Source organism: Rhinolophus ferrumequinum, chromosome 28 (genome assembly GCF_004115265.2).
Source record: "Rhinolophus ferrumequinum isolate MPI-CBG mRhiFer1 chromosome 28, mRhiFer1_v1.p, whole genome shotgun sequence".
NCBI classification, from domain to species: Eukaryota; Metazoa; Chordata; class Mammalia; order Chiroptera; family Rhinolophidae; genus Rhinolophus; species Rhinolophus ferrumequinum.
This window is the reverse complement of record NC_046311.1, coordinates 2,403,023-2,416,794: the sequence shown is the minus strand read 5'-3', so window position 1 is coordinate 2,416,794 and position 13,772 is coordinate 2,403,023. Positions and strand designations below refer to the sequence as shown.

Sequence of the window (13,772 nt, the reverse complement as noted above, 5' to 3'; positions counted from 1 at the left end):
ACATGCTGGAAAATTCTAGAATGCCACGTGCCTTTCCTGCTGTGGGCCTTGGCACTGACCAGTCAATGGACCTGGAATATGCTTTCTCCTTGCTCTTCACACGGCACCTCTTTCTCATCCTTGAGTTCAGGGCTCACCTCCTCAGGGAGGCTTGTTTTGGACCAATCCACCTGAAGTCAGCCCTTCTTTTTCCTAGTTCCTGCTAAACCTTTATTGTAAGACGTAGTTGTTTTGTTTATTAATTTGCCTACTGGTCTCTCCCACTGGTCAGGCATTGCAAGAGGGGGCGCCATGTCTGCCATTTCCATCCTTTTATTCCCAGGGTGTCCACGAGCACAGCAGAGGAGCTCAGTCAATGTCCACAGAATGAATACAGGCTCTTTGATGGAGACGCCGCTGCTTCATGTTAGTTCAGTGGGACTGAATAATGTGCATCAGAGCTGTTCTAGAAGCCAGAGACGGGGGTAATCACCTCGGCTTGACCGCAGCCTGTGATCCCAGGCGAGGTACTAGCTTAGCGGGACCTTGGCCTTTTCATCTACGTATTCGAGTGTTAGCGCTCATGACTTATAAGACCTAACGCTCTGAAAGCGTTTTGAGTATATCTGTCATTTATTCCTTGTTTTTCTTAAGAAATAGATCTGGGAATTTGAATGGAGGTCAGGGAAAGAAGATCCAAGATCTTCTATGAAGACATTTTTGGGGTGACATATTCTGAACCCCTTACATCCCACTACAGAGTGAGAAAGCAAATGACTATTGAATCGTCGCCAGGCTCTTGATTTCTTAGATGCATTATGAAGGGCAGCAAAGAAGAGGTGTACCATGAATCTGGGGACCCTCTGGACCAAAAGTGGTTGTTCGAGGCTGTGTATAACGTAGCCCCTTCTACTTCATGCTGTTCATAAGCTGGTCCTGGAAATGAGCTCGGAAGTGGGCGTTGCTCGCCTGTTACCATGCTAGCTTGAGGTAAAGGCATTTTAAGACGGTAAATGAATGTGCCTCCAGGATGGGAGCAGATATTTCTGCACAGACAGACGCGTGTGAAAGGCTGAAGGATCCTTATTGCAGATTCAACAATAATAGATGTCCTGAGCATTCTGTCCCAGGGCGTCGGGGTGAGGGAATGGCATAGCAGGGCAGGTGTAGGTATCCACGGCAGTTTTCAGCTTGCAGCCGGGTCAAATCCCTGCGGTGTTCCTCCTCTACTTTTTGAAAAATGGTTTTTAATTTCTGGTTTTTACTTTTCCCCATCTTTGCTCGTCGGCACATTTCAGTTACCCCGCCTTGATTTGCAAAAGGCAGTGTTTAGACAGCCCTCCAGGTGTAGAATCAATGTAGTCACACTTTGAATTTCCTTCTTTCCCCTTCCACAATCCCCCTTTGTCCCCAAAGAGTGACAGATGAACTTGAGTCACACTTGACTACCCTACTTTTGAAAAGTTGTCAGCCCCTGTTCTGTGCAATGTCACACCAGCTAACTCGTTTGAGTCTAAATAATGCCAGTGGTTATGGGTGTGTGAGAGCATTAACAGACACCATTGTTTTTCAGTTTACAAAATGCGTTCACACCCATTCTCTCGTTTTACAGGAAAATAAGTAGTCTTTGCATTGTTTCCCTAGGGTTATTATTAGCATTAGCATTTATTCATATTCCTTTCTTTCTCTTTAAAAAACTCCTTTGTATCTTGTGAGTGGGTAGTGGGGGAGGGTGTGTGTGTGTGTGTGTGTGTGTGTGTGTGTATGTGTGTGTTTAAATCTAAACAGCAGAAGGAGAAAATAAATGCAGGATCAAGAAAAAGTAACATGAAAAATGCTTGACAGAAAGTTTTGTTCAGCAAAAAACCAACCAACCACATTTAAAATATCAAAAAACAAAAATCAGAAATACAAAAGTGGGAATGAGGTTGTGAAAGTATAACTAAAACATCCCTTTCCTTCTGTTACCAGGGCATGTATATATTTAGGTTGGTGTAGTTCTACTGGGACTTTCTAGTGAAAATAAACGATCTGATATAAATTACAGTCCTTCTGGGTTGGAACTGATGTTTATTGATTAGTTAATACTGTGTGGACAATTTATTTCCTGTACATCTTGCTACTTAGCAAAGCTGTGATCTGTGGCAGGAAATGAGACATAGAAAAAATATGACGGACCAGCTGGACTTGAGCATTTATGTGTGGGAGGGGAGTGAATGGAAGCAACTTAATGAGCCCGTAGGTCCACCCAGCGATTGCAAAATCAAACAAGTGAAACCCGTAAAATGAACGTCAGTAATGAACATACTGTGATGGTGAGTTTGGGTGAATGCCATCATAACTTGGTCTCACAATAGAAGGGTGAAGAGGGTTGTTTTTGGTTCTGACCCCTGCTCTTCTGATTAGAAAATCCGTGCTCTTGGACAAGTCACTTAAACGTGCAAAAGAGCAATTTTCTTACTTGTAGAAATGGGTTTTCATTAGGACAAATGAGGTAATTTATGTCAAGTTACTTAGAATTGTGCCTGGGGGCATGATAAGTGCTCAGTGTGGTTTTGATAACTTACACTTACCCAGACCTATTGTGTAATTAAGTCGTCTTCTAAGTCCTTTGCATATATTACCTCATGGGACCCTCTCAACAACCCCTTGAAACAAATAGTCTTGTTATTCTCATTTTATCGCTATAACTGAAGCACAGAGAGGGTAAGAAGCATGTCCAAGGTCACACAGCAATCATAAGTGGCAGAGCTGATATGCCAGCCCAAGTTATCTGTTTCCAGAGTCTGTGATCTTAAACCACTGCTCCATATTGCCTCTCACAATAGTTTGTAAACCAAAAATACTACAAATGACTTTAAAGAGGAGGAGGCTCGGAAGATGGCACAGTGGTTAGTAGTATCAAGGATCTCTTATACAAAATTTCAATTAAAAAGTTTTGGAATAGTTTCAAATAATGAATGTGTTCAGCAGTTATCACTACCACTACCACCATCACCATCACCTCTACCCCTACCACCACCACCACCACCACCACCACCACCACCACCATCACCACCACCATCACCACCACCATCACCATCATCACCACCATCATCACCATTATCACCACCATCAGTATCACCATCACCTTCACCATCACTACTACCACCACCACCAAATCCGGATGTTCCCGCACATGGACCTACTGTCATCAACATTGTAGGATGGAATATAAAGAAGGAGCCTTTTCTCCATCTGGTGTGTTCTCAACCACTGGATTCTATACCATTAGAAACTATAATATTTGAAAGCAGCCTCAGAATCACAGCTGGTTGGACATCCCATTGTGAATTGATGGTAGGAGGCTGAGTAGTCTGTACTTAGCTGGTCCTGAGGCACAGAAGCAGCCCGCTCCTACTTTATTTGTAGTTGGTTCCTCCCTCCATCCTGATCTCCAGCCCTGGGTCTAGCTCCAGACTTGGGGTATTTAGCATCAGTCCATTTGAGATTTAAACTGGCCCATTGTAACAGGCAAGACAAGGAAAGCATAGTAGTAATATTTATATCAGAATTAGTTGAATTTCAGACAAAACATAACAAAAATGAGTATTTTATATCCATTGATAATAAAAAAAAGTCTTAAAAATTTGTGACCAAATATCATTACCTCAAAATATATCAAGGGGGGAAAAAACACTCTTCACAAACGCCTCCTGTTTTGATCAACTCGCTTATTTTATGGTCCTTTAATGCACAAGTTTTATGACACTTGTCTTGTGTTCTTTTCTAGGGGAAGAAAATGTAATTGCTGTTCCTTTGGGAAGTCGAAGTGTGAGAATTACAGTGAAAGGACCTGCACATCTCTGTAAGTAGAATTTAATTTTAACATTGTTTTATTTCCTGAAAGTTTAATTCTTCCTCCTCCCCGCCAAAAAATCTTTCTTTGTGTTGATGGGATGTAGACAAACATCTCAAGGATTTTGATGCTGAAACGGTCGATATCAACAGGGAAATGAGGCAGCCCTTAATTTCTGTCTTCCCATGCCCCAGTGGGAAATATACCAGCTTGGAATTAATCTCTCATGGGAAAGGAAATGAAGGTATATGTAAAGTAATCTATTTTTATGTGGAGAGTAAGCGAGAATTCAAGAGTCTTCTGGAGGTCTCAGCAGTTTGGGACAAAAAAACAAAATTTAAACCACAGAACCGTATCAGTTAATTTAGCTGACAAGGATTGGCATTGTTGCCAGCATGTCATGGCTTCAGAACATAAACATTGGTTTTCCAAAATACAGACAGTTTGAAACAATAGGGGATTGCAATTGTATTGTGTCTTTGGCCCAAGTCAGGTGGCATCTCCTTTGTCTTAGTTTGTCTGGTCTCTTGTGACCTAAGGAACTGGAAATACCAAAGTTTGTCTCTTCTCCCAAGGTCTTCTTGTGGCCACAGGCTGGACTTTCGTAGTCTTTTTCAAAGGAAAATGCGTCTCTGCCAAGACCAGCCCCTGGCCTTGTAGAAGCTTGCTGTGTTGGCTCTCTTTTTATTAAAAGTACAAAAGACGATTGTAACTATTTTAAAGCCACACAAATCAAAGCTCCCTGGATCAAAGTGCTACATATTTTGCCGTATTTCCCCCCAAGCCACCATTTAGATTTTTAAATCATTAAAATTTCTCAGGGCCAGAAGCATCTTACATTTTTGGTGGCGTGTGTGTGTGTGTGTGCGCGCACACGTATATATGGATTTTGGATTCAGAACTAATATTCTAGCCAGAAATGTCCTTTGAGAAAAGTTTATATCAAAATGTTTAAATAAAAATGTTTAAGGTCACCAATAATACAGATTAAAATAATGATAAAGAGAGAAATTCTGTAGTACATTATAATCTCAGGGAAACAAGAGAATATCTTTGAGACAGTGAGGGTGAGTGGACAGTCTTTTTTTTTTTTTACCTTTAAGTTTATTATATGAATTATGATTGATTTTTAAACTAAAATGGTTACAGCCATATAATGGTGACTTCAGTCAAGGCTTTCTCAGTAAACTATTCTTCTCTCAGAACTATTTCTCTCAGAACTATTCTTTTTATGAGTCTTTATTGGAAAGGCTACACATGTTCCATTGCCACAAGCTTAAAGTGGCTGTAGGGATAAAACATTTTTAAGCTTCTTTTTAAAATGGCATAAAGCCCACAACTCTTGATGAGAGCAAGTCTTTATCCTTGTAAATGCAAATTCGATTATTGAAAACAGGTCAGAATCATTCAGAGCCTAATGCTGTGAATCATTTTGAGTGATCGCATTGTAAAATACCATTTTGGATTAAAAAATATGAAGTGCTGAATATTCAGAGCAACATTCATGACAGCCATGAAGTAAAAACCCAACTGTCCCTCAGCTGATGAATGGATAAATAAAATGTGGCATCTGGAATGTTATTTGGCTGTAACAAAGAATGAAGTTCTGACACGTGCTGCAACATAGAGGCTCCTTGAGAACGTTAAACTAAGTGAAAGAAGCCAGTTGCAAAAAGCTACATATTATGTGATTCCATTTATAGAAAATGTCCAAAGTAGACAAATCTATGGAGATGGAAAGTAGATCGGTTTGATGGGTTTTTTTTGGGGGGGTGGTGGTCGGGGGAAAAATGAGGAAAATGACTACTAGTGGGTATGCCATTTTTTTGGGGGGATGACAAAAATGTTCTAAACTTAGATGCTGATGAAGGTTTCACAACCCTGTGAATATATTGAAACCGTTAAACTGCATTTAAAATGGGTGAATTTTATGGCATGTGAATTTTATGGCACATCAAAAAGATGTTTTAAAAACAAAAAGTATGCAGTTGACTGGGCCTGATTTTTCTCATGATACGAAAGGCAGTTCCCAAAAATTCAGCTCCAAAAATAGTTTCGTAAGTTCTAAAAAGAGAATAAGTAGACAGTAAACAGAGTAAGGAAACGTAAAGCAAAGTAAGTAAAGGTGACTACTCTGAGGCAGAACATTCATTTGCATGCATAGATGTCCTTGCATGTTAGACTGGCTCTGTCCCAAGATCAGAGTTCAGAAATGTTCCCATTTCTCCAAAGGTGACAGATCTGTTGCTTACAAATTTTCCCTCCTGAACAATCTCACAACTGACTCTAGAAGTGTTTCTAAAAGTTATCCTCTGCGGATGCATAGCACTGGCTTCTTTTTTTTTTTTTTTTTACAAAGGATTTAGTTAACATTCTGGACATCTAAATATAGAGGTGGTTTGATTCTGTTGATTTATACCACTGTTTTCTTAATTTTTATTTTTAACAGAGAGTCCTGAAATTCAGCTTATTTTGCAGTAACAAATCATTCTCTTAGGATCCATGTTAATAGCCCTCCAAAAGGGGGCATTAAGAGCGGAGCACCCCCGTAATGTCAATGCTGTGGAATGGAATCTGATTACACAATGTCCATCTTACGGACTGCTTACAAGGGTTCAGATCCTGAATTTCCATTCCTGTCCCAAGTCTGGCCCCAGCATGGTAGCAGGCACACAGCTCCAAATTTCCTGATCGTGCAACCCCCCTTCAAGAATAGAAGCAATAAGATATTCCTGCAAAAGAGATTTTAGTGTAGCAAAATCAGCATTAAATGTTTGACTAGCCATAAACTTGAAAAGCCAAGATGCCGTAAATTGAAAACTTTCATTATCACTTGGAAGATTTTTATTTTTTTCCCCCGGTCCTCTAAGTCGTGTCTGCTGACTGTATATAGAGATGTATAAATGTAAACATGGGAGTGTGTATGACGACCAGTCAGAAGAAACAGATGCTGAATACCATGTACCACAAAACACAGCTCTGCTTTAAGCATGAGTCTGATGCATGTATAACTAAGTTAGCTCTGCTAGCTCATTACAGGTTTTCCTAACAATACGTCCGTAGCCTTCTCAGAATTTAAGGGGACCTCTTGGGGTGGTTAGCATGACCCTGCTGCTTTTGAAAGAGGCCTGGACTGACACTTCGCAATGCAAGCCCTTCAACTAAAAGCAATTGCAAGCATTTCTTTGAAAAATAACTAGCATGGATCAAAATATTTGAAGACATCAGTACAGACTTGAGTTGGGATGATTTTGAGACTTAAGAGGGTCTTGGTTTCTAGTTCTGTTTCTACTTGTGTGAGGCTACGTATCGTCTCTTCCTTAGCTCTTCTCTGCAACCCCCAGCCCAATTGTATTAAGCCTAGAGAGGAGAAAGAAGTCAGCAGTGGGCAGTAGGAGAGGAGGCTCATACCTTCTGCTTCTCATAGTGGTGGGGCGTGTATAGGCGTCCTGGGGGGTGTCCAGCCGGCACTAGCCATCTTGCTGCAGAAACCACAGATGGGTCAGCAAAGCTCGGAGAACCGAAGGGCTTGTCTGCCTAGCTGTCATGAGCTGTGAGTCGTACGTTGTCACAGGACAGGCTGCAGTAAGTGCATAGGAATGCTAGAAATACAGAAAAACTTCATAAACACATCCATAAGCCAACCAATCATCTGAATTGCCGAAGTTCACAAGCTCCTGTCATTCATTTTAAGAGCAAGTCTGCCACCAGTAAAAATGGCACCTTTGGAAGAGCCACACTGGGCTCTCCTCACCGTGGGTTCATCACCGTATCTTCCTTTAATTCTCATCGTCAGAACCACGTGCGTCCACAAACTCCACCTTCAGCAGATCACTTCACCTGTCTGTTTTCCCACTTTGGACCTTTTGACAGAGTTGTCATCAGAGGACCTGCTTTGGACCTCTTACCTGCAACCAGAGTCTGTGACCTAGAGAGCTGGAAGCATGGTGAAATAATTGGAAAAAAAGATCTTTTAGGACAAGCATATGGTTCGAGGGGGAAAGTGGTTTGAGTATTGCATGCAGTTGAAAACATCTTTTACCCCTTGCATTCTCATATTCTTGTCACCGTCTTGGATGGACGCTGGCAGTAATGGAATTGACGTTAAAAAACAAAACACCAAACAAAACTAACAGAAGTGCCGGCCTTTGGTTTAAAGGAGAGACGCCATACTGGGTGTCCCTTCCTCCCAAATCACCTACCCAGATTCTGACACCCCTTGCCCTAACTCTGCATCCGGTGACCCTCAGAAAGCTGCACCCCGGAAGGGTAGCACAGTGGTAAAGCAGTGACCCAGCCGTGGGATACACTGCACATTGTTTGAATTCAGTCAAGTCATTTCAGGCTGAACTCTGTCTAGAAAGTTCAGGGTTTTGTCTGCCCGCCGTGAGGACGGATCTGGTCCAACTTTTTTGTGTCTTCATCCTGCCTGCATGCTCACTGTTTCTCCTCCTTGACCGTAGGGGGCTGATTCATCCCGTGGAGGGACTTCTTACTATCTCCAGTTCCCCAGCTCGTTTTTACTGACAACTTACTTTATAACACTCAGCTTTATATCTTCATTGGAACTAGGAAACGAATTTACTCTCACACGTTCCAAAAATCAACTGTGGTCACGGGGAGCAGGGCCAAAGCGGTTGGGGTTTTGTGTGTCTGAGAGTCGCCAGCATTTGGTTTTGACTGCTGACGACTCCTGCTGGTCCAGTAGCTTTGAATCTCCCCAGAAAAGTTCCCAGTCTGCCTGTCAGCGATAATCAGCGATGTCTCCTAGTGCCGTCTGTCTGTCCGGGTGTTTGAATTCCTGCAGCTGCTCCCGTGGCAGAGAGAAACCCTGTGAAGGAAAACCATCAATGCAGGCAGCGTGTGGATTGCAGCTCCCAATGCCGGGCCGTTTGCTTGTGTTTCATCAGCCTCCCATTTTTCAGTTTGAGACTGAGTGGAGTTTGGGCTCGGTTGCGTCCTTTGAAATGGCTAAAGGACCTTTGAACATCAGCGAATTAAGGGGTAGGTTTCAGAGCAGAACAGTACCTGGGAGGTGTTTTTTCTGGACTCCTTCTTCCTTTTAGAAACGAGGCAATGAAAACCCAAGGCAGTTAGTTAGGGAGCGGGTTGCGTCTCTCAGTCTCAGACCAGGTCCACTCAGTATGGTGACATTTGCCAAAATGAGAGGAAAAAAGAAAGGGGAAAAGAAAGAAATCATTCAAAGAGAATAGAAATGCTGTTTTGGTGAAACGGTCGGTGATCATTTCTGTGTAGGATCATCTGCAAGCACTTCTGTTCATGTACAAGCAAACGTGGAAAAGGGGGTAGGAACACACCAGGGAGATCTTTGTGGTGATGGGAAAGTGCTGTGTTTTGATTGTGGTGACAAGTGACAAAATGGCATAGGGCTACATGTGCACGTTGGCCCAATGTCAATTTCTAGATATTGACATTGTACTGGTTACATAAGACATAACCAGTGGGTAATACTGGATGAAAGATACATAGGACCTCTCTACTATTTTTGCAACTTCCTGTGAATCTGGCATTATTTCAAAATCAAGTTTGTTTGTTTTTTTAAAAAAAACCATTTAGGACTCATTGTTGTCTAAATAAAAGACTCAATTAAGATCTTCGAATGGGTGATAACATGAGTAACCTAGCTTTACTTCAAGTAATAGCTACATCACAAAACAATATAAAGGAAGAGACATATTCTCTTTCCCATTATGGTAGAAATGGCTTCAAAGAATTGAATGGACCTAATTTGACCTAGGACCTTGTCAGCTCCTTGATACAAGCAACTAAAAAGCTTCCATGTTTATTCCACCAACATGAATCAATGTAAACTCAGTGGATGCTTTATGTTGATACCATATGCTATTATATGTATCAGGTTGGTGCAAAAGTAATTGTGGTTTTTGCAGTTATTTTTAACGCTTTAAACTGCAGTTACTTTTGCACCAACCTAATAGTAAAGCATCTTTCTGAAATAAAATGATTTTAAGGTAGTTCTCTCATTTAGAACAGTTTGGTGGTTGCCAAAGGCAGGGGTTGGATGGTAAGTGGAATGAGTGAAGAGGGTCAAAAGACACAAACTTCCAGTTTTAAATAAATCCTGGGGAGGTAATACACAACATGGTGACTATACTTAACAAAACGGTATTGTATATTGGAAAATAGCTAAGAGAGAAACTTAAAAAATTCTCGCCACAAGAAAACAATTTTGAGTATGTGAGGTGATGGATGTTAACTAGACTTATTGTGGTGATTATTTCACAGTAGATACAAATATTGAGTCATGTGATCTACTTGAAACTAATGTCATGGAATGTCAGTTATATCTCAAAAAAAGATAGTTCTCTCATTTACATTTTATTTTTCAATTTTAGTTATTGAATCAAAAACACTTCAAGGAAACAAAGGAGAACACAGCTTTAACAGCCCTGGAGTTTTTGTTGTAGAAAATACAACAGTTGAATTTCAGAGAGGCTCGGAGAGGCAAACCTTTAAGATCCCAGGACCTCTAATGGCTGATTTCATCTTCAAGGTAGGATGAAACTCCCCTTCATAAATTCATGCATCGGAAGCTCAGTGCATTTTGAATTTTAAAAACAGTGTGTTCAGCAGGCAGTTCACCGATGATGGGTTTTACACAGAGCGTGTATCATCAATATTCCCACCTTGGTGTCAATTCCAAAAAAAATGTTCATCTAGCTTAAGTTTCTGCTCCCAAACCCAGATAGTTAAGAAACGAATGTCACTTTGATAGGGGATAGGTGGTGTTTGTATTTCTAATCTGTAGTGAACAGTGTTCAGATTTGGTGAAATGATCACCAAATTTGGCTAAATGCTCCCCATCCTAAACCACTTCTGTGCTATTGCACGTGTCCTCCTTGCAAAGGAGAGCAGAGAAGACAGAGGCAATTCCTTACCCTCCTTTTTCTGTTTCCCCAGATAATCTCATAATGGGCACTTGTCTGGGCACCTGTCACAAGGTGACTTCAGAAGAACTCTTTTTTCCTGTCACCATGAGCCTGCGTCCCCTATCTTGGTGACTCTGGTGCATTTTTATATCCTTACTCCAAGGATATGAAATGTAGTGGCTAGTATATTTCCAAAATGACACAATAGGAAATCCTGATAAAATTGAAAATACCTAAGAAATGAAAATGGTGTTGCAATGGGTGGTTTTGTCCTATCCCTTTTCAGAAACTCATTCCAACTTGAAAATGGGAGAAAGACGATAGCCCTAATTGGAGGGATCTTTACCTATGGAAAGACCCAGTACCTTCACAAGCACTATGTCCGTTCCGCACATTAATCTGTCAGAGAACGTGTCGTTGTGATGTTGGTTGTACCAGCAGAGAAATGCACTGGAGTTAGATGGGAATTACAAACTGATGGCCTGTGCTCCAAATGTGGCCTGAAGTGTGACCAGCCAGGGGTTGGCCTGCCCTGCATTCTTGTTGTTTTGAACCTTTGCATTGTAAATGGCCGACATTTAAAAATCCAGAGATTGTTACATCAAAATACCAGGTTATTTCTGCTTCTCTTTAAAAATGGGCCATCTGACAACGAGCTTGTACTTTGCCATGCAGTAATTGGCTGCCGCTGGGTGACAGCTGCGTTCTCATCAGGGCACACGCTGCGCTATCTAGTTTGGCATGGTCCCCACCACTCCCTGGGGTGTCCCTAATTCTAAAGGCCCGAATGCTGGTTGCCATTAGTCGACATTTAAATCACCATTCATAGACACTGAAGTGACTTCACACCCTTAAAGCATCAAGCCAATGTTCTTGACACAAACATTGCCAGCGGCTTCTGGGAAGCTGTGATTGTCATCTGTCTGTCTTCTCTCTCTGGTCCATTATGCATAAATTCTCTACTTGTCTTACTCCCCTTAGGATTTTCCCATTTGATTCTCAAGTCCTAAACACACACACACACACACACACACACACACACACACACACACAAACAGAAAAATAATGTGTTTTTCTTTTCATTCCTATTCAGGGAATCTGTATTTTTCTCAAGTCAATTTGGAGACCTCTAAGTAGGAGACATTAGTACAACGATGGGACAGGGGAAAGAGTCAAAAGTTAACATTTCCAGATACTGTTTGGTTGTAGTATACATACTGTTTTCTGATACCACATATAAACACACACACACACATATAAACTATATATTTCTGTAAGTGTCTGTATGCACATGCACACGTAGAAATAGGAATATATGTGTATACATTTTTATTTTAAGATTTGGAAGGGCATGCTCCAAACTGAAAACACTAAAAAAAAAGAAAAAAAAAAAAGGCTGTGTTAGAGGGGATAGGTGCTTTGGGGGAAGGAGCGTATTAGTTTTACTTAAAATATTCTAATACTTAAAATAGTTCTTAAGAAGAAGAATACAGGCATATATAACTCGCAGAATTAAAAATTATGTCCTCACCTCCTCATTGAAAGCCTTTTAGCAGCACGCCGCCACTGCCTGCATTAGTCGTACTCAGGCTTCTGTTTTCCTGTCTCTAAGTTCTGGTTTTCTCAGATTTAATAAACAGTTCTGGGCTTCAACGTCTGGAAAGCTTTTGATCTCTCTTGACTGAAGAGTTTTTTCTTAAAATACATGTTTATCAAAGAGGGTGTTACACATCGCTGTCTGACTCATGCACAAACAGCCTCATTTTCATGCCTACGGCCATTTTCTTTCATGAATGTGATGTGCTTGGTGGGTGAGAATTGGGCAAAATCGGAGACACTCCGATGAAGCAAGAATGACTCTGATGTCGTTTTTCCCTGACTTACAAGCTTGTCCAAATAATGTGGGTTTCTAGGAAATAGCCTCTTCCATGGGTTACTGGGTGTTTTTTTCTGTTTTGTTTTTGTTTTTTTCTTGGGACACTGTAGTTTCTTGGAACACGGTAGTCTGTGTTTTTGCTAAGATAAGGCAGTCTTTCCAGTTGTGTCTTCCCAACCCATTGCACAGTGAAGTAAAGGCTATACTTTGAGGGGAGGTTGAAAGTGTGTGTGAGTTCACTGATGAAAGACAGCCGTGTGTTTCATTGCATCTGTTTCTGTGCTAATCTGCCAACAGCAGCTGGTCTAGAAAGGAAAGACCTGCTTCACCCTGAGAGGGGATGAGAGAGTGAAGACCAGCTCTTCCCGCTCCGTGCTACTGTAGCTCAGTTGTGGGTACACTGAGGAGTGTTGACGCACTCCTTCACACGGTTCTTAGAATAGACCTTATTTCATGGGTTTTTCATGGACGGACTATTGAAAAGGACCATATTCTCACATAGAGAATTAAATATGAAGACACCAGTGAGATGTTAGACTATTTTGTGGTTACTGTGGCTCAGATTCTGAAGTTTAGCGACTCTACCATGGAAACAAAAATTTCTTTCTTTCTATTCTTCAGGAAGTTCTGTTTTCATGATGGGACCATTCTTGAAAATTGCACTTTCACTTCTTCCCCGTGGGTTTCTCACTGTATAGTCTCGTTTGCCGGAATGATCTGTTTCTGGTTCGTGACCTTTGTCACAGCACTGTTGACTCGGTCGTTGGCCTTTGAGCCAGTGAGGTCTGATTTTGCTTCGACAATACGTGCATGTCGCCACCAGGTAGCAGTAGAGAGTCTTGCTCAAGTAATTGACGCTGCGAGCTTTGTTGATGGGGCAGTAAGAGAGGCACAATCCATTCACTGAGAATTTACTGAACATTTCCATGTGTCAGTAGGTGTTTATGAATAGCAGTTTTAACTATATGCCCATGACAATTATCTCATAAAATTAAGTGGCTTTGATAAAGTCATCTCTTTCCATGGTTAACTATTTTTAACTCTTGCTGGTGGCTTTTCCTCTCTTTTAGTAGGGTGGAGCAAAAGTAATTGCGGTTTTTGCAATTTTTTTTTTAACCTTTAAACCGCAATTACTTTTGCACCAACCTAATAAAACATATATCCATCTTCG

At 41.2% G+C, this 13,772-nt stretch overlaps 1 protein-coding gene across 1 annotated transcript in view; it reads left to right on the top strand.

Annotated features, from left to right (window-relative positions):
• Positions 1-13,772, top strand: part of ADAMTSL3 (ADAMTS like 3) — a 187,217-nt gene that overhangs the window by 84,870 nt on the left and 88,575 nt on the right. Inside the window, exons 8-9 of the mRNA XM_033100157.1 lie at positions 3,752-3,826; positions 10,192-10,349. Coding sequence (XP_032956048.1) covers positions 3,752-3,826; positions 10,192-10,349 — 233 coding nt within the window. The remainder of the gene's footprint in view (positions 1-3,751; positions 3,827-10,191; positions 10,350-13,772) is intronic.